This window comes from Muntiacus reevesi, chromosome 10, assembly GCF_963930625.1.
Source record: "Muntiacus reevesi chromosome 10, mMunRee1.1, whole genome shotgun sequence".
NCBI lineage: Eukaryota > Metazoa > Chordata > Mammalia > Artiodactyla > Cervidae > Muntiacus > Muntiacus reevesi.
The window spans coordinates 56946043-56971550 of NC_089258.1; the positions used below are offsets into that span (position 1 = coordinate 56946043).

Consider the following 25508-nt stretch of genomic DNA (forward strand, 5'->3'; position numbering starts at 1 on the left):
TCATAAAGTTCCTAAATGTAGGGAGCTTTCAAAACAACGTTCTTGGGATTCTCCTGGAGGTCCAGTGGTTAAGACCCTAAGCTTCCAATGCAGGGCTGCAGATTGGATCCCTGGTCAGGGAACTAAGATCCCACATGCCATGTGGCATGGCCAAAAATAAAACAAAATAAAAAATGAAACAGCATTCTCGTGTTTTAGGGGTCCTTGCACAACAGGGGGCTGTTGCACTCCTCCTGGTCATCCTGAAGATAGAGGAGCTAGCTAACCGGCAACCAGGGAATGTGGTTTTTAGTGATGATCTTAGAGGTTCTGCTGTTTTAGCTTCAGGATCAGTATTTGCCAAATGAAGGACATGGTATCAGATAATCCAAGTTATTTTTAGCCTTCCAGAAAATTTAGGTCCAATTTATCCCATAATAAAAACTTAGCTACTTGCCTATAGTTCAAGTTTTTAAAATAATGTTTGTTTATCTATTTATGGCTGAGCTGGGTCTTCGCTGCCGTGCAGCTTTCCTCTAGCTGTCGTGCGTGGGGGCTTTTCTCGAGTTGTGGTGTTTGGGTTTCTCACTGCAGTGGCTTCTCTTGTTGGCGGAGCACAGGCTTGGTAGTCACAGGGCACGGGCTTAGCTGCTCCACAGCACGTGGGATCTTCCCAGATCAGGGATCGAACCTCTGTCTCCTGCATTGGCAGGCGAATTCCTTACCACTGAGCCACCAGAGAAGCCCCAGTCCAAGCTTTTTAAAGTCTCGTTTTTCCTGTTTATATCTAACTAAAAAAGAATCTGAGTCATCAGAATACACTGCCATTGAGACTGCACAGAGCAGTCTGCCTTCGGTTATAACCTAGTGCCTGAATTTCCTCCTGTCTGATGCAAGCTGCACTGGCAGGTAACGGGCACTTGACAAAGAGTCTGCCTGTTTTAAATTTTAAAAAGAAAGAGAGATTCAAGGGATGACGCAACGGAAGTACAAACGACCTCAGGCTTAAAAGCAGAAGCCACTTTAGAACAGTACACCACGGTTCGTTGTTTAAAAATTAAAGCTCAGAGGCTTTGTTCAGTGTGGACTGACTCATGGGCACTGTGGAAACTAGGGAGGTAACTACAGTCCACTGTCAACACATTTGTGATCACTCTGTACTCATGCAACATCTCCCGAGGCGTGCAGGAAACAGAAGTATCGGCTGGCAGATCCTTGGTCCTTTGGGAGGAGTAAGTCCTCCAGGGCAGCAGCTAGTCAAAGCGCAGAGTGTTTATCAGCCCCTCACCCCCCAATACCTGTCCAGTGCCTGGTGCTTCACGAATAGTCATTATACAAATGAGCAGTGCTCACTGTTTCTCCCATAAGCATACAAAGCAAAACTGTCCAGGAAGGAAAAACAGATGGTTCTTGGTCAGCTTTTAAATGAGTCACACAGCTGTGTGTGAGCAGCTCAAGGAGAGCTTGGCTTAAGGTCATCCACTTTGCCAAGGGCACTCAGGATACTGGTGAAAAAAAATGAATCTGAAGTCAACTTGTGCCTTATAGATAAGCACATTCAAAAATAAAACTTCTGGGACTTTCTTGGAAGTCTAGAGTTTAGAACTTCATGCTTCCAATGCAGGGGGCCACAGGTGTGACCCCTGGTCAGGGACCTAAGATCCCACAAGCTGCTTAGCATGGCCAAAAAAAAAAAAAGAGAGACACAGCCATCTTACAGAACTCAAGCCTCACCAGGCTTTGTAGGATGCTATTCATAAAAATTCTACATTCACAGCTCATCTTTCTCAATTCATATCTCTGTCCTTCAAAAGTTTGAGCTTCTAGTTTTAAAATGAGTATTAAAGTTTAATACACGGACCCAGGAAAAAATTATACTCTTAAATAATTAGCTCAATTTCTAAAATGGGGGCTGAGCAAAGAACTGCCTACGGGGAGGATGGTATACACACTTGAACTTACCAGCAGGAGCTGCTCATACATGTGTGCAAGCGGTAAAAATGAAATGTGTATGTCACTGGCATTCAACACAAGTGCTTTCTGTAAAACACAACAACTTAGAATACAAACAAATGCGCTCGTGCAGGCAAAATAAAACCCAGTGCCTACCTCTACAACTCTCTCAAACATGTGGGCCAGAGGCAAGAAAGAGATCAAAGTGTCATCTGGGGTAGGAGTGAACGTGTTCTGCAAGCAAAGACACCAGGGGGGCAGAAAAGCATTAGAATTTGCAGGAATTCTCCATTTATTTCAGAGCACATAATACCTCAAGGCTAAGAAGTAACAGCATTAGTTTATGTTCTGCAATTATTTCTCATTGAAAAAGGAAATGCTAAGCAATACTTTAATAAGCTATTCAAATAGAGTAGAGGTCATTCCTAATGATAAAGTAAATCCATGCAGAACTTGAGTCACAATTAGGAAAATGTGGCCCACATTGGGATGGTCAGATATTATGTGCTCTAAGCACCCAGACTTTCAAAGCCACAGGACCTCACTGCCCAGCAAGCTCCACTCCACCTTAAGAAATATAAGCTTCACTCCAGAAAAAGACCAGCATCTTTTGTTGTCAAGGGCATAGGGGAGAAAAGAAGAGAACCTTGGAGATTTCCATGTTCCTTTTATTTACAGTACAAATGTATTTTGAGCATTTTAGTTTGATCAACATTTTTACCTTAAAGCCCTACTCAACCCCATAAAAAAAAAAGTCCCAATGTGTTTAATGCAAGCTCTGAACTGGCCCCAGGGAATTTGTTCTCCCATAAAACGCTGATCATGACAGGTCTGCATCTCAAGTAATATCTGGCTTCCATTTCATGGCTAAGAATGAGCTTAATTTATGGTCAGGCACAGTGAGGGATGTGCATGGAATGTTCTTGCTATTAATATAGAGAATTCTGGCCCAAACAGGGGCTGCCAACAGCAGCTGCTGCCCCACCAACTAGGAAACCAAGGCTTTGTCAAGTTGCCTAGGGATGATGTGCCCAGCTTAGAGTTGGGCGCTCCCCTTCCCAAGGCTGGTCCATCCTTCATAATAAAGCAATCACACGTGATGTGGACTGATCATGCCATAATCTGAGATTAATTTTATTCCTGCTTCCCAACTGGTACCTGTCAGTAGAAAAGTGCTACATAATGAGAAATCAGACTCAATAACATCTATACTCTTCAATTTTCTGATTTAGGTCAAACAAATAATGTACATTTGCATAATTAGAAGTTTTACAAAGCTGAGATGCCCCCGATGATGTTCACATTAACTGTAATCATTTGCCTCAATGATTCATGCATTTTAAGTTTTCTTTGAAGGTCAATGAGGAAATTAAAATCTCACTTTGGTAAAGTACTAAATGTTGAACTCTGTTTAGAAAGTATATACCAAAAGGACTAGGAAGGTGTAAGAACACACTTATGCGGTCGCTGAAGATACCCGTTCCCCAAAACCATTAAGCACAGGCTCCTACCACAAAAAGCAGACCCCGGAGAACCCCTCCAGAGACACATAATTTGCAAAAGCAAATTATGAAAAAATGTGCAAAGGATACGAGGGAAAGGTATTCACTGCATTATTCAATACGTACTTTTTTAAAAGACAAGTTGGAAATAGATCTTTGGTGCTATAGACTGATTGTAACTACCCCTCTCAAAGTCGTATTTAAAGCCCTAACCAACCCGATCCACATGACTGTATTTGGAGACAGGGAAGGTCATTCGGGTTCAATGAAGTCATAAGGGTGGGGCCCTGATCCAATCAGGCTGGTGTCCTTGTAAGGACAGAAGACACCAGAAACCTATCTCTGGTGCACACAGAGGCCAGGGCAGGGGGGCCATGGAGAGGAGTTGGCCAGCTACAAGCCAGGAAGACAGTCTTCACCAGAACCAAGCAAATTTGCTGACACCTTGATCATGGACTTCTAGCCTCCAGTACTCTGAGAAAATACATGTCTATTCTTTAAGCCAACCCACCCAATCTGTGCTATTTTGTTACGGCAGCCCACACAGACTAAGACAGTTATACAGCAAATTTTAGAAGTATTAGAAATAACTATAAACTTACTTGATCTAAAGTTCAAGGATTTAATCCTTCTTATAAAGTAGAAGTCAAATTAAGCATAGTAAACAGTAAAAACAGTAATATTCAAAAAACATTCAGCAACATTTAACATTTCCTTGTCCATCTAAAGAAATTAATTCTTTTCCACACACTGAAACAGGAGATAAAATCACAAGAGAGTCAGTTTTTCTCTGTCCTTTCCTAAAAACATTTATAAAGTGAAAGTGAAGTCGCTCAGTCGTGTCCAACTCTTTGTGACCCTGTGGACTGTAGCCCACCAGGCTCCTCCGTCCATGGGATGCTCCAGGCAAGAATATTGGAGTGGGTTGCTATTTCCTTCTCCAAAAACATTTATAAGGCAGTATCCAAATGAAGTTTTACTATATAAAAGATGTAATAAATTCGATCTGTCAATTCACGTTAATGGTCACAGCAGGAGTTGGGGATCAGGTCCATAGTGAAAAACTATTTGAGAGGAAGTGACCTCAGACCCTGTGAAAGCTCAGACCTTGTCTATATTTCAGGTACTCCTTCTAATACAGTCCAGGCCTAACATGATGGTGGGGCCGTGACCACCTTCATTCTTGAGGCCTGATGCCAACCACTGGAAACACGGAAAGATGGCCCTCTCCCAAACGTTTACCTCTGTCATTTTCACAAACGCTGAACAATCGCTCACTACATTTCGATGGGTGATCATTGCTCCTTTGGGGTTGCCTGGGGACACATATGAGCGAAATAAAGTCAGAAGACAGAAATTCCATCCAAGAATGGCGGATGTGAGAGAAGCCCAGAAACCCCACATCATTAGGGCCCCTGATGCCTCTCATGTGAGGTACACCCGTGAAAGCCAAACACTGAGTCACACTGCATTCCTGAGCAACCTGTAATCCTTTAAGTGAAGTTTATTATCTTAACAACTTGTTGACCTAAAACGCATTAATACGTCTTTTGTTACCTGAACGTTATTGACTGAGACAGTTCAACATTCACTTACATAACAAATTGCCAGCCACAGGCGTTAGTTTCTAGAAAAACCCCTGGGTCAATAATGTGTTAAACCATCTTTACTAATATGGGCAAGTCTTAGAGGGTGTGTGTAGCAATAAGAGACGAAAATCCAGGAATTTTATTTCTGGAAACCATGGATACAGTTTATCCCAGAAAGAAGGGTGACATGTGTGTGAGGATACACTCAGATTCTGGGGATGTTGTATCGAGCTACTGGAAGACAGGCTCGAACACTTCTGTCTCTTCTGCATCCAGTCCATCTACAATTCTAGTAAGTCGTCCACAAGAGGAAGCAGGAAACATACACCCCTTAGAAACAATCTCTTTTCAAAACTGACCTGTAGTTCCACTGGTAAAGCAAATTACTGCAAGATCTTCAGGTGCTGGAGGCTACAACACACACACAGACGAAAAAAAAAAAAAGCCAGCACAAATCAGAATAGAATAGAAAACTCTTAAGTCGTTATCACCCAATATTTCTACCAGTGTCTGAACTGATTAGACATGGAAGCTGGACAGAGGCTGGGCTGGTCGGACAGGGTGCGCTCACCTTGGGCTTCCGTCTGTTGGCTCTTCCCAGGTCCTTAAAAAGAAGAGGGGAAAAAAAAAATTGAAATGGAAACATTTAAGTCAGTTCAAGCTGACTTTTCTGTGGGATTGATTCACTCACAGCCGACACAATGACAGCACAAATTTCAAATTACATAAACGACAGCAATTTAACCTGAACCCAAATACTTACCCGTTGTTTTAAGAATCTGTTTTCTGGTTGTCTTCTCTCTTATATAAAAGTATATATAATAGTATATCGATGGCCTTAGGACTGGCCTTGGAAACAGGACTGAGTCTCTTACCTGCAATTCCAGTTTCCACTGCCATTCCTATCATGGCCTTTAACAAAACCCAGCTCTTCACAGTAATCAGAGAACCGCAGCTGCTCTGCGCCCTCCCAGAACCAGAACTCGGCACTGATCCGTGATCACCGGTTCTACAAAACTGACATCTTCAGTCTGGAGAGAGAAACCAGTCTCCACCAGATTTAAATGCTGACCATTCTGGAAAGGTTCAAACATCTGCAGTTCCCCACGTGGAGGGGAGAAAGGACTGAGGCATCTCTGATTACAGATCAGGCCACGACAGAAGCTCTGGGACCACCGTCAAATGGCCATGAGGGTTAAGAATGACAGATTCAATTCTGAGGTGTGGCATCTCAAGGAGAATTCTGTTAATACCCAGGGCTCATTCTGATGTTACTGCATGAAGGTGTCTCCACGGCCACCTTAATACCTATTATTTTTTGAATGAACGATTTATGTTATTTTCCTATTGAACAGCTTGAGTGAGCATAGGCAACGAGCATGCCTAGAATTAAGTGGAAATCAGATGGGTGGGCTCTGGGATAACCTGAGTAGGAAATGGCAACCCACTCCAGTATTCTTGCCTGGAGAATCCCCATGCACAGAGGACCCGGGCAGGCTATAGTCCATGGGGTCACAAAGAATCGAACATGACTGAGCAACTAACACTTTCACTTCCACTCAGGGCTCAGTGAGTTGTGGCCCAGTATACAATTTTACACCCTATTCACACTTTTAAATTATGTGTATGATTAACCACTAATTAAAAACAGGGACGCTGATATTCAACTAGAAGTCAACTAAGAGCTAAAGTAATGATAATTCCACCAATTTCTTCCCAAAATAATCTTTTATCAGATTCAAATTTCCATGCATCTTTTAAAAATTCCTATATAACTTAAGGTTCTAATTCTTTATCATATATAGCAATCAAAAAAAGACCCCCCCCCAAAAAAAAAATGCCTGTGTATGTGTCTGGGGAGGGGTAGGAGGATGAGGAAAAAAGGGAGAAAAAGAAATCACATTATCTTGAAATGGGATTACAAGTAAAAAAAAAAAAAACAAAAAAACAAAAATAGGGAAACACTAGCTGAAAAACTAGCTAAAAATGCCATTTAACAATTCAGCACACCTATTAGATCTTACAGGTTCCTGTCCTGTGCTATTGTTTGTGTGTATGTGTGGCAGAAGCTCTACTAGAACAAATGACAGATTCCCTGTGACAACTAAATTCCCCAGAAAAGGTTTTGCAGATCCTTACTTGGAGCTCAAATTCTTGGTAGAAGGACAACTATAAATAAAATTCAAAAGCCTATTAATAACAGTTCCAGGAAAATATTTATAACATTTTCAGAAAGAGAATGACTTATCTATTGAAACTATTACTTCCCACGATGTGCACATAACAGGAGCTTCCTCTTGCCTGCTGTTGTGGATGGAACTTTAACCCAAGAGCAACCGAGGAAACCAGCTTCATCAGCTTCTTGTATTGGCTTGGCCAAAAAGTTCACTCAAGCTCTTCTGTAAGATCTTATGAAAAACCGAAATGAACTTTTTGGCCAACCCAATACGATTTAATGTTGAATAACCATTTTAAACATGGACCCACTCATTTTCCTAGACTGGTGACCTTTACAACTGTGATTAATCTGAATCTTAAAATGAAAATAAATCAAATCAAGCACCTATGCTGGAAATTCACCAGAGGCCTAAAAAAGCAGACTTGGAGAAAGAATAATAAGGCAGATTTCTATGTCTGACTCTGTTTTAGAGACAAATCAGTAAGTAAAAGGCATTAATATTTAAAGAGGACATACAGGCTTAAATCTCCGCTTGAATCTGAAATTCTCATTTCCAGCATTTTTTAGCAGGGCTTGTCAGTGCTCTAGAATGACTCTGTGAGCACTGCAACTTGCTAGATGACAGCACTTGGGCAGAATGTGATGGATTAACACTGGAAATGGGTGCAGAATTCTTCTTTCCAGTAATGAGACAGATATCTGTTCTCTGTCTTTTACAGGACCAGCGAGAGTTGGGACTTTGTGGTCCCACTGGAGAGATACCACATTTGAGCCAAAATGACCTTGGAAGAACCGTCTGGGGAAGTGGGCAGGGCAGGGTGACTCACCTCCAAGGCCTTCATGCTGATGATCTCCACCCCACACTTCTTGCCTCGTTCCAGCAGATCACTGCCGTAGGAGTCCATGAGAACAATAGTTTTAAGGCATGGTATTAATTTATTTTCTACACCTTCTAGTAGGAGGTTGGCCTTCTCTGGCTTGTCCACAAAAACCAGAGAGAGTTCGGCTGGAAGTAAGGAGACACAGTGAGGAACCAGCTCTGGGATATTGAAAGCTTGACTAACATCTGAGATCAGGTTTAAGAACTACCTTCTTTGAATAGGAGGGTAAGTATACATTTAAATGAAAAATCCCTATCCCATCACGTCATCATTTAATGTAGCTGCTGTATCTACCCAATAACTAGGGGAACATACTCCCAAAGGCCGCAGACATACCTTTGTTGATGATGTAGGTGATGGCTTCTGCTCCAAGGGTGTCGTAGAGGGGAACGATCACCATCGAGTAAGCAAAGCATCCCTGTTCGATGATCACCCACTGAAGAAAAAGTAGATGTCGGGGTGAGAATATGAGAGGTCACCATGGAACCCCTCCAGGAAAAACAAGACTCTAGAGACCCAATGTGGAAACACTGGATGTACCAAAACTAACATCTGTGTATCTACTACCATGCGTCAGGCACTGGAGGGATTCCTAATGAGCAGAACACTTGCCCAGTTCTTACTAGAAAAAAAAGTGCAATCTGCCTAAAGACTTGGGGCAAATATGTGAAAGGAGAACAAACAACACAATAAGGTGGTGAGCTCAGAGGTGAGAGAGCCCACCGTGGGCCTCCTTGGTGGCAGAGGTAACCAGGCTTGCCCTGGGCAAGAGCAGCATGATTTCGACAGTTGGAGAGAAAGGCAAGGGGACTCCAGGAGAGGGACTGTGAGGTCCAAGCAGGGAGGAGGGATGTCAGTGAGCCCTGAGGCTGGCAGGGATGGCCCAGCAGGGCTGTGGGGACCGGCTAAGCTCGACAGAGGGCTGGAGCCAGCCTGAGGTCACAGAGGAACCTGGATCTATGAACTAGGCAAGACACTGCCTCTGGGGCTCCTCCCTCAAACGGCGACTGGAGGTCCGAGGAAGAGCAATCTGGCCACAGTGTGCAGTAAGTCCTGGGACTGTGGGAAGAGGGACATGCCATCTACAGGGAGAACTGTCCATGGAAGTCTCCCCAGGAAAGTGAGGAAGGAAAGAAGTGACACGGGTCTCTGGCCATCTTCCTCTAAACCCATCAGTCACACAGCAACTGACCCACCTACAAGGCAGACGCAGCAAAGTCACTCTGTCCCTTATAACCTCAGTGGTGCCCATCACCTGCAGAACACACAGCATGGATAAGGGCGCAGGGCCATGGGAAGCATAACCTACTCACGTTCACTTGGCCTGGAGCTGTTTTTTCTCTCTTCCTGCCACTCCACCCGTCACCACAATGAAATGATTCATCTCCCAACAGACACACTGCTCCAGGCAAACATGTTCCTGACATTCCCTTGGCCTCCCCACCCTTACAGTCATCAAGACTCCACTTGGGATGCCACATCCAGGAAGTCCTCCTTGACTGAGCTCCCATAATCCTTCTAGTTTGTGTCCACACAACACATTAAGAGGAAATGTGGGTTTATGGGGCTGTCTTCAAGGTACCTCATGAAGAAGATCCACTGTGGTATTTTGGTGCCTGGCAGTGTCTGGCAATATAGTAGGTTCTTAATAAACATTTGGTGAACTAACTGATACATATAAGAAAACGCCCACTCAGTCCATGAAGTAAGGAATACATGTCCTAGTCATAGATTCATGACTAATGATATTCCACTGAAACAAAAATTTTGGATGTGTTCATTCAAATGGGTTTCACTTTAAATGAAAGAAATGAAATTCCATGAACCTAATTGTGGCCCAGCTGTGGAACATGTATTCCTCCTTTAACTGTACACAAAATGCTGAGAAACCATTGTAAACTATAAAAGAGTTGCACGTTAAACCAACATGTCTTTGGATCCAAGCAGGTCTAAGAGTCAGTGTAGCTTCTTCAAGTCCAGTGCTTGAATTTTTCTGTGCCACCTCTGCCACTAATTTGTTTATTCACAGTGCAGACAATAACTCCAGGGGGCTTCTCATTTCAATGTACTTTAATACAGTGGTTTACAGAAGACCATGCACAGGCTTGAATGGCCAAACAACAGTCCGCCTGTCTAAATCACACCCAGCTACTGCTGAAGCTCCTTCCCCATGCCCCCTGAGATTCTAAACTTTGCAACCTGAGCGGGGGGAAAGCCTAGACCTTTCAGAAAGAAAAGGTGTGAGTTTGCTACTGACAAAAATGTACCCACGTTTCTCTGTCATTGATTAATACCATTATTCTAACCACAGAGGCAGTCCTTAAAGTGGGAAGACACTTTTGTTAGTTATTCGTTTTTATTTGTTCGTCTTTGTATAGCAAAGACTTTCTTTGGCAGTTTCTGTGTGGGGACCTGGTTTAAAAAAAAAAAATCTTTTTCCCCCTACCTAAAGGCTAAGAAGGACCTGGTTTGGGTTTTCATACATGTAACTCTCTAAGGCACAACAGAGAGGTAAGTTAGTGGCGATCAGACCACAGAATCTGGTCTGAAGCAAAGGCGGGTGTGAACCCTAACTGATTCTTGTATCGGGGATTCTCTGAGCTCTGCTTGCTCCGTGCCTAACGGTTAATACCTCAGGTCTGTTCTGAGCGAAGATGCCGATGAACTGGTCTGGGGCTGCCTTGAAGCCCTTGTGGAGCAGTGCTGAGCCCACACACTCTGACATGTCTTCAACCTACAACGGAGGAGAAAAAAAAATAAGGAACAGCATCAGGTCCAACTCAAGAAACACAGCTTTCCGTGACAGCTGAGCCTAATATCTTTGCCAAGAAGCAGTTCTGCCCAGAGAGAAAGAACAGGGGTAGACAGGTATCCCTTTAGGTACAAATTTTTGTAAATTTCAAGGTTTGACTTTCCAGAACTCGTGGTGAGGGGAATGATCATAGAGTTCCCTCTGCGAAGCAAATGAATCTCACCCCAAGAGCTGCCAGGTCACACAGGACCCATGTCAGAGTTCCTATTTTATACTTTAGTTTTATAAAAGCGATCCAGGGACACAGAATTTTGTGCCTGTGTTTATAAAGAGCAACAAAGAAGCTGAAGCTTGTCCTTTGTTATAAACACAGAAACGACAAGTTTGGGGGAGACCTTTGAAAAATAAGGACGAGCTCTAACCATTAGGCTCCACAACTCTATTCTTGAGAGTTAGTTCTCAGGAAACAATCCAGTCCTAAAGGGAGGTTTGAAAAGACTTTAGGTACAAATACATATATTAAAAAATTATGTAAAGTCATAAAAGTTTAAGGGAAAAAAAGACCAATGGCTGGATGATCAAGTAAATGATGGTAAATCTAACAAAATGCTCTACAGCTAGTAAACACTACAATTATGAAAACCATATCAAACTTAAGAGTGTCTGTTGCAATTTTAAGATAAATGAATATAAAATGTACACTATTGATTACAACTAAGTAAAAACAGGCGAGACTATCTACCTACCCCCATTTCCCATCCTCTCCTCATTCCTATCCCAAATGTACTTTAAAAAACAATTTTTTTCTTTAATGTTAATTTAGAATTCTTTATTCTCGGTCGGTAAATTATCATGAGCACTTTAAACCCACACCCACGCCTGCAGAGAACAGAACCACACCTGATGCTGTTCTAGAAGCCTGTTGGTTTGGGCACATGGTACCATCCCTGCTCTGCCAATGGCAGTAAGAGTGACAGCAAGGATGACATTAACATGCTTATTCTCCCATACCCCAGGGACTGCTTCACAACTCCTGCTTGTTTGTAAGGGCTGGGAACCTGTGAGTCTTTGGATGGCCTGCAGAGCTTACTGGGTTCCATGCACACACTTGGGGTCTCTAGAAAGACGACCCAGACCATTCTTTGAAAAGCTTTACAGGGATTCCTAACCCCCAAAGCTCAGAATCATTGGGCTAGGGGGGAAAATCATTTAAATACACAAATCCAAAGTTAGCTTCAGTCTACTTTTTTATCTTCACTGGTCTCTGTCTGAAATGTACAAAACACCTTCTGAAACCCCAGGGATTTTCAACTTGCCTCAAACATCCTGCTGGCAGCGGACCTGTTTTCCCTCTGGCAGTCAACATATAACAGAAGCTATATAGGAACATATTACTATAAGTAAGGGTAGTGCAAAGCCCAGGGGTTTGGTTTTCTCTTTTTTGGTAGTCCAAGCACCTGCCTTAAGCTTTGACAGCTGATGCATCCACTTCCAAGGCTGATACAGTGCCAGCCACAAAAAAGATAAGGAGCCAGTTCCCCTCCTGAACGAGCCTCCTTTGTTTTAGAGATCGTGGTTGATGCAGATAACTGCCCATGTGGGCCACTTGCTTTTTCTTTTTCCTGTGCTTTAAGTTACTGCTCTTGTGCTTATTCTCACGGGAAAATATTGACCCGGATAAAGCAAAACCTCGGGGGCTGTGAACCCTCTCCCCCACTACCGGGGACCTCACTTGTGAGGCCCAGGTGTGCTGTGTAATTTCCAAGTCTTATAGTAAGAAAGTTTTATTTTTTCCAAGTTTCTTATAGTTATTGCTGAAGGGTGTCTTGCAATCATCTTATGAACTACAAGGGCTGGCCCAGCCACAATACTGATTATTGACAGGCTGAGACCTGCACAAACAGTAACATGACAAGAAGATGATGTAACCCAGAAGCACTGGCAGATTCTGTGGGGCCTGAAGACCATTGTGCAATGTTAAATCTCCAGCAAATATGAACTGCTTTTACCCCACTTGCAAAAATGATGCATCTGAAAACTATTATTTCTATGGAAAACTACTATTTGGCTCTGTTACGGGAAAATAAAAACAGCAGTCTCTCTGCTCACCAGACCTACAGCTCATGATTCCTACAAGCAAGGAACGCGAAGCTGTCTGTCTTGTCTGTCTCTCTTTATCTCTGCCTCTATCTCTCTTGCCTTTTGCATTTCATTGATCCTCAGATGTGGGAGGACCAGGAAGCATTTTCCCACAGGCTGGTTTTGCAGATCCTAACAATAACCCACTTCACACACCCCCACCCCTTCCCAGGACACATCAACTACCCGGAGAGCCCCAGCCACAGAAGGGGGATTGGTCCTCTGCATCCTTCGCCTACTCCAGGGACCCCTCTAGACAGCTGCGCTGGAAGCAAAAGGCAACAAAGTGGATGCTCCCATTGGCTCCCGTGTGTCTCGGGGTGCTGCCTTGAACTGGGGAGAGTCAGGAGCAATTAGACTTGTAATCACGATACAAACAAAAAAAAGGAGCAAGCCTTCCTGCTCTGCTACCTGCAAACTACTATGTACACAGTTAAAAGCCATGGATCTGCTGGGACCAGAGTGATAGGAGTGAAACAGCCCAGATCCCAGCCACCTCTGTGTTTGTTCAGTTACACAGGTGTCATCTCTGAAAATCTCTGTTGCTCTCCATGCTGCCCTCGGGTTAAAGGTCACCCCAGGATCAGTACGATGCTTTGGAGACTCCTTACAACAGATGGCGTGGGCCTCCCTTCTGGCCCTGGTTCAGCTGTGACCGGGGGTGAGTCCCAGCCCTGCCTGGGGCCCATTTTCTCTCATCTATAAAATGAGAGGGCTCCTCTACACTGGGGCATCTAAATTTATCCAGCACTGCTCAAGACAGAAAGGAGTAATCTGATCCTCCCGTGGGGTCTGGGAGAAGAGTCATCTGCTTCAAGCACATTTCTAGCATTTTATTTATTTGTTTGGCTGCACTGCACGGCTTCTGGGATCTTAGTTTTTTGACTAGGGATTGAACCTGGCCCTTGGCAGTGAGAGCTCGGAGCCCTAACCTCTGAACTGCCAGAGAATCCTCTAGCATTTTATTTTAAAATTTATACTGCACTCCACAGCACACCCACAGTAGTTCTAAGATAAACTACTTTGAATCACCCGTTCAATTACTGATCTAGTGTTCCCCAAATCTGTGTGTTTAACACACAGCACATCTGTTCTAAAGCCCTGAGCCAGGTCGGCATCCACACTGCGTAGAATCCTACCACCTCAACCTTCAGAGGTTCCAAGAACTGCCGTGTTCCCGCCCTATGGCTCACATGAGGCGGCCACAGAGCCGGAAAACTCACCTGTTTGTATGAAAGCCATTCATAGGGTTGGTCTGGTTTCCGAGAGCCTAAACATGGGCCATTATCTAAAAGAAGAAAACAAATGAACGAATAAACGATGGGCTAAATGTGCCTAAATATTCCTAGGTTCTCATTTGTATCCTTCATTCCACAAACTGGTCCTCAGGTGTGAAACAATGAATTCAGATTGGACGCAATTTCCCCCTGGGTTTGGGTCTGATTTTTGCTTCTTTATTTCTATTTTGTTTCTCACATGGGGCAGGAGGGAGATGGGCTGGAAGGGTGGGCAGCTGCCGGGTACCCAGGGTCTCTGGTGCCACCGTCAGAGATGGTGCCATCACCATCAGTGATGGCAGTCTTGTGAGCTGATCTCCCCCAAGTGTCTCTGATAGAACCCTGCTTCCTTGGGTATCAATGTTTATTTCTCAAAATACGGGTCTCCTGGTTAAGCAAGCTTGAGAAATGTTGGATCAGGCCCAGTTAGATAGGTCTCTTTATGCAGGAAATGTCAGAGCCTGTACGGAGCTAATGGATGTGTGACTCTCCATGAAACACGCCGTATGTGACTTCAGAAGTGCCTTGACCATGGACCACAGCCGATGGGACCTGTGTGCTGGGCGACTCGCTCTGCAGAAGTTACAGGAGGAGACAGGGAGCTGGGAGCCAGACTGCATGGGAGAGAGTTGTGAGCAAATATGGCTTCTTGAAGAAAGACCCCTCTGTCGAAAGGAAAACCTGAAGCTAGTTGCACAGATTCAGGCCGATGCTTACTGGACACCTGTATGCCCCTCTGGAAACCTTCGTATAACGTTCTGACGTCCTCATAGAAATACACCAGGGGCTCGTCACTGTCCAGGAGCGTGGATCTCCGGGCACCATCACTGCCCTGGGAAAAAAGACAGACAGACAGAAGGTTAGAAGAAAGCATTAAAAAGAAAATGTCTACCATGCGTGCTCTCAGTCCCCTCCATAGCCTGGGAGGGGTGAGCCGGCTTCAGAGAAGCAAGGCCAGGCCCGTGTCCGTCCAGGAAGAGAGAAAGATAATGCTAAGTCGTGTCCAACTCTTGTTGGAACTGTAGCCTGCCAGGCTCCTCTGTCCATGGGATTCTCCAGGCAAGAATACTGGAGTGGGTTGCCATTCCCTTCTCCAAGGGATCTTCCTGACCCAGGAATTGAACCGAGGTCTCCCACATTGCAGGCAGATGCTTTACTGACTAAGCTACGCAGGAAGCCCATCCAGGACCTCTGGGAAAAGGAAGTGACGGAGGAAAAGGAAAGGGGGCTCAAAGGGGCTCACAGACGTATAAGCACTGGTCTTATCAGACGAGGCTGAGGAGTCTGAGGACTGGAAACCAAACCCCTGGACACAACTGTGACGATTCTCAAACCACAGCCACTGGCAGATAAAGGACTGATTCTGTCTGGTTTTGGGGAAATGACACACCGTTCAGTTTCACTTTCATCACCTAATCTATATTCTTTTGGAGATCATGCCTACTGTTTTTCCTCTTTGCCAACTACCCTATAATCTGTTATGAAATTCAGTTTCCCATGTAGCATCTACTAGTTACCATCATCAGCTATAAAATGTACGGATGTGCACAGACTCCTCATCCCTACATGACCGGAGGGACTCACGGAGTACAGGTTGAGCAGAGGAGCACCGAGGGAGCTGGAATGGAGAGAGAGGAGAAGCTTGGAACCTACAGGGTACTGGCTCGCCCCAGAGCTGAAGTCCTCGGAGGACGGTCAGGGGAACACCTGGGCCTCGTGGAGAAAGCAGTTAGCAAGCTCTTCGCCAGATCTACTGAGTTGGAAGCTCTGGGGGTGTGATCCAGCAGTCCACCTTTCAGCCAGCCCTTCAGGGATCCGGTGCACCACTTGGATGCATTATGGTCCCCAATTAAGCCTTCCCTGGTGACTCCGTGGTAAAGAATCTGTCTGCTAATGCAGGAGACGTGGGAGACCCAAGTTCAATCCCTGGGTTGGAAAGATTCCCTGGAGAAGGAAATGGCAACCCACTCCAATATTCTTGCCTGGGAAATCCCATGGACAGAGGAGCCTTGGCGTGCTATACAGCCCTCAGGGGTGGCAAAGAGCTGGATACGACTTAGTGACTGAATAACAACAACATGGTCCCGGTGGGGAAGTGGTGAAGATCAGGGTAATTCCTAGAAGGAAATCTACAAGGAGGCCGAGCAGCGTGCAGAACAGGATGAAGACAGACCAGCTGACATGGGCCTGACGAGGGCAGGGCAAGTCTGATGCTGGAGGCATGAAGCGCTGATGACTGGGATTTGGCAGGTTACTAGAAGCACGAGGACAAGAGGAGCGAGTCGGAGGCCTGCAAGAACAGCAGTTCCATTCTATCCAAAATCACACATGAGGACTTCGGGGTAGGTTTGAGAGAGGAGATTAAGTTTTTGTGCTTAGTCGTTCAGTTGTGTCTCATTCCTTGAGACCCTTTGGACTGCAGCCCACCAGGCTCCTCTGTCTGTGGGGTTTTTCAGGTAAGAATACTGGAATGGGTTGCCATTTCCTTCTCCTCCTCCAGGGAATCTTTCCAACCCAGGGGTTGAACCTGTGTCTCCTGTGTCTTCTGCACTGCAGGAGGATTCTTTACCCACTGAGCCATCTAGGAAACCCCAAACAGATTAAGTTTAGCTTTGAATATATGCAGATCCTATCTCTTCAAGACAGCAGGTCAATTCCCCAGTTCCTACTTGGAGAATCACTGCTCTTGAGTATCATTTTATAACAACTTTTGCTAAATAACTCTGGTTACACTACCATTCTGGTGATACAAGAACTTCAGGACTTTGAAGGTAAAGTCTTCAAGACTGTTTGGTAAAACAGTCAAATCAAAGTTAAAGAAGTTAATCACATCCCAAATACAGCCATCCTCTTCACAAAGCAACCCGAAGACAAGATATTTATTACTATTCTAATTAGAAATTAGAATAAGTAGCAAAAGTTTGGAGATGAAGCAGTAAATGAATTCTATGCCAAAAAGGTATTGGTGAAACACTGGGTGACAGGTCACATTATCAATTAACTGTAAGGCATACTCTGTAATTTCAGGAAAAGGGGTGAATGAAATGGGAGTGGGGGAGACCAAGCAATAAAGTCTGTGTTTTGAAAACTGTTGCTCTGTGATGATCAGTTCAGTTCAGTCGCTCAGTTGTATCTCACTCTTTGCAACCCCATGAACTGCAGCAAGCCAGGCTTCCCTGTTCATCACCAACTCCCGGAGTTTACCCAAACCCATGTCCATTGAGTCAGTGATGCCATCCAACCATCTCATCCTCTATCGTCCCCTTCTCCTCCTGCCTTCAATCTTTCCCAGCATCAGGGTATTTTCAGATGAGTCAGTTCTTCACATCAGGTGGCCAAAGTATTGGAGTTTCAGCTTCAGCATCAGTCCTTCCAATGAATATTCAGGACTGATTTCCTTTAGGATGGACTGGTGATGATGATGATCACATGTGCCCATAAGAAATCATTTTTGATGTGCGTGTGCTACCATTCTTCTTGAATTAAAGTCCTGTCCATAAACACTGAGCACTGGCAACCTTGGTGACACCTGCAAAGGTGTGGGCTTGCAGAGCTACAACAGCGGGGGCTCAAACGTCTGTGTGTGCTACAAAATTGAGCCATTTCAAGGGCAGGGCATTTAACTACTGGGCTATCCAAGTACACACAGCTATTTCTAGGAACTCCTACTTAAATGAAGAAATACTTCAAATCTGGCCCCTTTGGACTTCTGACATATCCTACAGGTCTGGTGTGGAGGTGTGGGTTTTAGCTGTGCTCAAGAAATAGGGAGAGGGATGCAGACATATGTGATGTGCAGGAAATCACCAGTAAGAATGAGTCATGGAGGACTATTGGTCGTTTATTTCCTCTTTAATGTGGTTCTACAGTTTTCCCAGTTAAAAAAAAAAAGGACTGTGTGAATCAGTATGTAGTGACCACACTACAGTGAAATCAGCGGTCATGAGGCTATTTAGCTATACAAGCAAAGGTTCCTCTAGAGGTCAGTCTCCCCACGTGGCTGAGTTAGGAAATAAAAGTTCAAGTTCCCCTCGAGGACAGTAAGGACAGGACCACAGTGAACCATCTGTGAATCAATGGTTCCCAGGACTAGAACTCTTGCCAGTATTTGAGGAAAAGGAAAACCTTGATAGGGAGAGTCATTTTGCATCACTTCCTTATTTAAATGCAAAAGCAGATGATTATATCTTGAGAATTTCTCCAGGATAGAAAGGCCTCAGCTTTATAAATTGTGGTCCCATTTATCTCGATCTAGAAAACAGACAACTCCAGGCGCTAAGAGTCAACCACCCACAATGTTACTACTATCGTTTATCCCCTCTAAGGAGAGGGATGGGGGAGGGTTGACAGTGGGGGTGGGGGGAGGGAAAGGAAGAGACAGCAGAGAGGGGGCAGGGAGAGCCAATAACGGCTAAAGAGACAGCTGAGCTTAAATGTCTCGTTCATCTCTAGGGAGAAAAGCAGCAGGTGGAACCACGGTCCTGGGGGTGGAAAATGACCTTTTTTCTCCCCCAGCCCCGCCCTGAGCATGTAGATTTCCCATGCATCTTACCTACCCAGGCCACCATCACCTACTACCTTTGACGAACAGGCACAAAGAGCCTTTTCCAATCCAGGGACCTAGACGCCCTCTGGATGCCGGTTCTCCCCTCCGGTAACATGGGGTCTCTGACAGAACAAACTAGGTCTTTATTCAAGACCAGCCAACGGGTGATGCTCCCAACCAGATCTTTCAGGACAATGAACAGGGAGTTTTAAAAGTATTAATAGCTAGACTCCTCCACTATGCTAACATAAATGCAACCACGTAACTACGAACCCTCAGGTTCACTACTGACACTCCACCATTGAACCAGCCATCTTCCCGAGGTCCTAGCAAACCAGTTCTGTGCCACCAAATGCAGGGCAAGCTCCTCACCAGAGCAAACCAGCCAATCCCTCAAGGGAAAAATAGCTCCCTCCCACCTCTGTGGATGGGGAGAGAGTTGAGTCACAAATTCAAATTCCCTGCCTGTGGCATCTCCGAGGGCCTGCCACTTGGAATGTTCAAGGCACTAGCTCACAGTCTGAAGGAAACACGTCTGTTCCCTTACTTGCTTGGCCTTTTAGATGCTGCCATCAAGCCAGGGTGTTTGCCGAGAGCCTCACAAAGGCCTATCTCTGCCATTCTTTTTTTCACTCAACGGGAGTGGACCCTGCTTGTGGGGGAGGCTATTTTTAAACTTCAATAAACATTACAGCACACATTTCCACCATGTATGTGTACACGTGATCCCTGCTTCACGAAGCCCGTGAGCATCGTCTGTACAAAATCAAATTGTGTCTTCGGGCTTGTTTTATCATATGTATTTCCAGACAATAACTTGAGCCTTTCTTCCTGGCTGAAGGGAAGCTGGAAATTAAAAAGAATAAATTTTTTTCTGATGTAATCACCTTTCTTTCTTTGAATTCCTAAAGGCAGCTCCTTAATACTCCAGAGACCTATTGTTGGCACAAAGATGAGCCCCTCTGCCTTCAGTTCTGTGGGACCCCCGCCCCTCCCCCTCACAGCTCATCCCACCCAGACACTGCGGCCCCCTGACCAACTCAGGTGCTTCTATGCCTCCTTCAAATCACTGGCCGCTCTCCAGTGAGCACACAAGTCTAACCACACTAGAAACTAGTTAGGTTTCCACTAAATAGTTTAGTTAAGAAGTGCTAGTTAGCAAGGTTTTTCATAGTTGTTAGTAAGAAGCCCACTAAGTTTTAGAAACAATGCTGAGATTAACTACAGTTTATATAAAAACACTCCCAGAAAAACATTTCTCATCAAATCCACTCCCTCCCAGCCGTCTCTTCATCCCACTCTCTGTGCCCCAACTGCTAGGACAGCTGGCGGAAAATACACTCAGATGTTGTGATGTTTCCTGAAAACTTGCATGAAAATTCTCTGAAAACCACAGCAGCAAAGTCGCCAGGGATGAAGCTGAAGGATATATCTCTGTCCGCTCTTCACTTGACCACACGCACAGCCACACAGCAGAAGGCAAGAACCAGCTGAGGGGTAAAAGGACTAGAGCCTGCAGTCATAGAAGCCAAGGACACAGGTTGACACAATGACTCCTGACAGATACAAAGCCAGAGCCTCAAACCAAGAGATTCTTCCAAAGTCTCACACACCCTGCTAGTCGGCTGTTCTCGGGCTTCCCGGAGGTGAGAATGATGCTCACATTCATGCTCATATTTACTGTACAAATGACTTCAGGGACGAGACTGCCCCTGTTCTCCCTCCCTTCCTCCCAGGCGAGGATCTGGCTCACACTCGTCAGGCTAATAAGGCCCCTCGCAGATGGCCCTGCCAGTCCTCCACGAGCCCACGGGGCTGGTGTCAGTGGAGTGAGTGATCCCACCATCTGGCCGCACCTGCCCTTCCTGGACAGCCTTCCCCCTGCAGCTTCCACAAAGGCTGCCCCGACCCGGCTGCCTCCCATCCTGTCCAACTCAACAACTGCTCAAGTCCCCTCCACTCCGGTCCAGAAGGCATCGCCATTCTTGATGTGCTTTTTTTCAGCTTTGTTAAGGTATAAATGACATGGTGGTGGTTTATTCACTAACCTGTATCCAACTCTTTGCAACCCCAGGGATTATAGCCCACCAGGCTCCTCTGTCCATGGAACTCTCCAGGCAAGAATACTGGAGTGGTTTGCCATTACTGGAGAAGCTCCTTCTCCAGGTGATCTTCCCGACCCAGGGATCGAACCTGCATCATTGCAGGCAGATTCTTTACCAATTGAGGCACCAGGGAGTTCAGTAATTGACATATTTACCATTTAAAAATCTTTTAAATGTAGGGACACCTAAGCTCTACTCTCTCAGCAAATTTCAATTATGCGATACAGTGTTATCAGCTTCACCTCGTCATACGTTAGATCCTCAGACCTTACACCTCTGACAGCTGACAGCGTGTACCCTTGCCCCCACCTCTCCCTGTGTCCTCCACCACCACCCTCAAGCCCCGACAACCACCATTCTCCTCACTGGTTCTAGGAGTTCAACTCTTTCTTTCTTTTTTTGGCACTGGCATCACCCCTTTGTCTCCATAAGTTCAGAGTGAGAACTTCATAAAAACTTTTAAACAGTGCTGTCTTCTTGTGCAGAAACTGCTTCGCCAGTTCTCAAGTGGGTCTTTACACTCATGCCTGTGTGCCAGCAGTGTGATTCTACGGGCCCCGGGGGAAATCCTACTCGGCGACAGTCTCACAGGTACCTGTACACACAGACTTGGAGCGCCATCCCTGGTCACAGCGGCCCCGGCCTGAGGATCGTCTGGGTAACCCACAGCATCCAGAAGGCCTCAGTGGATGGGAACCTTTGAATTTTAAAGCCTTGCGATTTACTGAGTGTGGCTTCCAGGGGGGCTGGTGTGCTCCATTTAGGTGGCTTCCTTCAAATTCTTCTCCAACAAAGAACCGTGGTTCTAGTTTTATGGCATGAAAATAAGTCACTCGTGTGACTCTTGGGAAGGACCTCTCCACAGCGTCCTCTCCACGGCGGTCCTCCCTGCTGGACCGCCCAGTCTGCAAGGGCAGCAGCCTCTACCTCCTGTGTCCTGTGCACCCCATGCACTTGCTGAATGAATGCCAGTGAATGCTAGCCTCATGCCTACTCTCTGTGAGCAGGGAAAACCGAATCCAGAGGATCACAGCCTCCGTACTCGACTTTTAGCAACACAGGGTTCAAATGCTAAGGTAAGTTCCTCATCATGCAAACCCCAACATGTGAATGCTTAAATCTCAACCTTTCACGTGAAAGGGTCACCCAGCCAACAAGTGACCTGGATGTCATGAGGTCATCTGGAGTGATGTCATCCAACAGGCAGACAAGATAAGTTATGCCCAGTGAACTTGTTCTGCCTATTAGAAGAGATGAACCCACACTAAGCCAAGGCCTGGTAACAAGTTTAAACAGTGGCTCTTAAGTTATTACCAGAGGTACAGTTCTATTTTTGGCCACATTCTGTGGCTTGCTGGATCTTAGTTCCCCATCCAGGGACTGAACCCAAGGCCCCTGCAGTGGAAACATGGAGTCCTAACCACTGAACCACTAGGGAAGTCTCCCTTGAGGTACATTTTTAAAACAAGTTCTGATATTCTTCAAGTGAAGCCTTTAAAAGGCTAAGGATTGGAAGGTATAAAAAAGTTTTTACTTGCTACGATTTATTCCCTTCTCTAATATCTAAGGGCAAAACAGAACAGGTAAGTTGGGCTTTCATTTCACTGTATTTCAATCTCCTGGCAGGCCTCAAAAAACTTCCTGACTTCATTTAAGAAGATAGCCATCTCAATGCCTATAGGACACTGCAGGAATTCACAGACTGGTTCTGCCACCTCCTCCCGCAATGGAAATGGTTCTCATCAGTGCTTTGCAATGGGTTTGTTGCCTAACCCCCTTAAACGTTGGCCCACAACCCCTTCAGCAACAAGTTCTGCTCTGACCTGGCTCAGGGAAGGCAGAAGTTACCAGGACCCACTTGGACTGCTGCTGCCCAGGTTCCGCCAGTCTTCTGTCCCTCCCCCAGTCCTCACCTCCACCCTGTCCTTGATAGTTTCTGATCCTACATCCAACTTGGGTGGGGGACCCTGGACTCCATTTCTTACCTGACCTCCCCCTTTTCCACCTTCCATTTCTGCTACTACCTTTGCCTGCAAATCCATTTTCAGAAGTGTCTGCTCCTGGGTTCAGAAGGTCTAGCCACTGGCTCATCAGATTTATCTACACGAACCCAAAGCTTCCTTATTTACCCTGCTTTATCCTCTCTGCACCCCCCTTCCCACCCCTGAACAAAGAATCCTAGTTAAAATACATAACTTTCAACCACTGTTAGGAGGCAGCATAACAGAGTTTCAGACCTTCCTCTTACTATGTGGTATAATTTCACCTGGGTGGGATCCTGTTGTTCTCTCATCTCTAGAATGCGAGGGTTCAAAGAGAAGAGCTTTAGGGAAAAAGAAAGTCAACATTTCCTGAACACTTCTCTTGGGCTCAGTTGGACACTGCCTGTATCTACGCAGCCTCTCAACATGGTGGGAGGGAAGGCCCTGGTCATTTCTATTCTCCAGATGGGGAATCTGAAGGTCAGGCTGGGTGAGCCTGCCCAAGGCTACCTGGCCCCAGCAGAGCAGACCGGGGGAGCCTCAGCTACATCCCCCTGCTTCTCTGGTCCTTTCCGGCTCCGACACACTCTCCTGTGCCCTGGAATGGCAACCACCACAGCCTGGGCCCTGACCAGTCCCCCTGGGTTTCTGGTCACTCGAGAAAATACTGGTTTCACGAGGGGGACATGGGGACCTCAATTTCAGAGAAGACGTTTGTGGCTCTTGTTTTAGTCACTAAGTTGTGTCTGGCTTTTGCAACCCCAGGGACTGTAGCCACCCAGGCACCTCTGTCTGTGGGGTTTCCCAGGCAAGAACACTGGATTTGGGTTGCCATTTCCTCCTCCAGTGTATCTTTCCCACCCAGTGATCGAACCCAAGTCTCCGCATTGGCAGGCAGATTCTTTACCACTGAGCCACCTGGGAAGCCCAGAGAACAGGTTGAAACCAGTTAAAACCAGAAAACTTGCTCATCACTCAAGTATGATTAAAATAATAATAATAATAAAAAAAACAGATATACACAGAAAAATGTGCTTCTCTGCTCTGTTCAAAGTTATGGGGAACAGCACAGAAACCTGTGGAAGAGTTCTTCCTGGACTCACACTGTTGCAGCTGGGGGCTGCTCCCCAGAAAGGAAACAGCTCTCTAAACAGGGTCCTGATCAAACCAGGCTCCAAAATTTAAGAGAGACTTTTGGGATTCTGTGGCCAACTCCAGCTTCTCTGCCCCATTCTGCAGCTCGTATCTGCATCCTCTTTCTGGCACAGGTCTGTAGCACGGGTCCTAACATTTGCTTTATTATCCTGATTTGTAAAAGGAAATTTTAGAAACTTTAACTTAACCAGAACTTCTGTGCTGCTGCTTAAAAAAAAAAAAAAAAGGTGTAACTGGGAAACAGCCAGTGTGGATAATGATAAGATGCAGCCAAACTCAAAAAGGCAGATTCTTCTCATTTTAATAGCCACGTGAAGTTTACAGAGAGAGGAGGGTGAAAAAACTGTTCATGTGAAATGGGACGGGGTGTGACAGTGGGGTTGTGCAAATGGTGCTTACTTGACTTCAACGTAGGAGCAAAGCAAGGAGACTTTAATCTGGTGATCAGCCCCTATGACAGTCTAAGATAGACAGGCTCTGGACTAATACTTAATGAATTAAGCTCCTATTGCTGCCATGGAAGCCCATATGACAATGCTAGCAATGTAAAAGCATCTATAATTATTAAGTATCATATAACTCCCAAGCTAATCTCAAGTTCAATATTTTAAGTTCTTTTTTAGAAATGCAAAGCAAATTTTGTACCTCTTCCTAAGACCTACAAGTTCTGAAAATCAGAGCTAAATTTACTACTCCTATAAAGAGAAAAATCAGGAAGACCATGTGAGGCGAGCAGAAGTAATGCAACTTAGATTAGGAGTAGGCCTTCCTACTATCAGGTAGCTTTCGCTTAACAATGACCACTGTTTGCCAATTAGGACCAATTAGCTTTCACCGATGTTTGCCAATTAGGAAATTAGGAACGGGGCGGAAACCCCCAGGACAGTCCCGCCCGCGCGAAAGTATTGACCAATGAAATTGTTTTGCAAACGTGTAACCAATCCGCTTCTCACTCTATAAATTTGTGTAACAGCCTGGGCTCAGGGCTCTCTGGCCCGCACTACTGCGTTGGTTGCGGTAGGGAGTCCTGACTCGAGTCAGTAATAAACTTCCCTTCCTGCAAGTTGCATTGTCTCGGAAGCCTTCTCTCTTCCCGCTCGGGGATTCGGACATCGGGCATAACAACCATATACCAAGTAGCAGAATTAGAGATTTTAATTTTCTTTCTGTTCATCTGAAGTTTTAAATTGTTCTATAAAGAAGATGTACGATTATTTTAAAAAGGTTCATTGACTTTACACTAAGCTGGAACTTAAAAAACACATTGCCTCTCCAATTTCTCATACAATAAGAATTTGGCTTTTTTACTCTTTACAGTTACTGCTAAATTATAAATGTCTGAAAGTTGCACTTGCCAAGGACTGTTTTCATAGTGATGGCAATGCTACTATGAGACACCAGGTCCTCTGCCAGAAGAGAAGAGATGCCAGAAACTTCACACATAGTAGGAAAAATTAAATTCTTCTCAC

At 45.3% G+C, this 25508-nt stretch overlaps 1 protein-coding gene across 3 annotated transcripts in view; it reads right to left on the reverse strand.

Annotated features, from left to right (window-relative positions):
• The window catches only part of ACSL1 (acyl-CoA synthetase long chain family member 1), a 61946-nt gene that overhangs the window by 12099 nt on the left and 24339 nt on the right, over positions 1-25508 (reverse strand). For 2 of the 3 annotated variants that reach the window (XM_065947642.1, XM_065947643.1), the window contains exons 3-11: positions 14969-15083; positions 14198-14262; positions 10716-10817; positions 8420-8519; positions 8030-8208; positions 5595-5627; positions 5383-5434; positions 4677-4750; positions 2089-2166 (exon numbers count right to left, since the gene is read on the reverse strand). In XM_065947642.1, coding sequence (XP_065803714.1) covers positions 2089-2166; positions 4677-4750; positions 5383-5434; positions 5595-5627; positions 8030-8208; positions 8420-8519; positions 10716-10817; positions 14198-14262; positions 14969-15083 — 798 coding nt within the window. Of the gene's footprint in view, positions 1-1941; positions 2020-2088; positions 2167-4676; positions 4751-5382; positions 5435-5594; positions 5628-8029; positions 8209-8419; positions 8520-10715; positions 10818-14197; positions 14263-14968; positions 15084-25508 lie in introns of all 3 variants that reach the window. The other variant, XM_065947644.1, reaches the window with a different exon arrangement.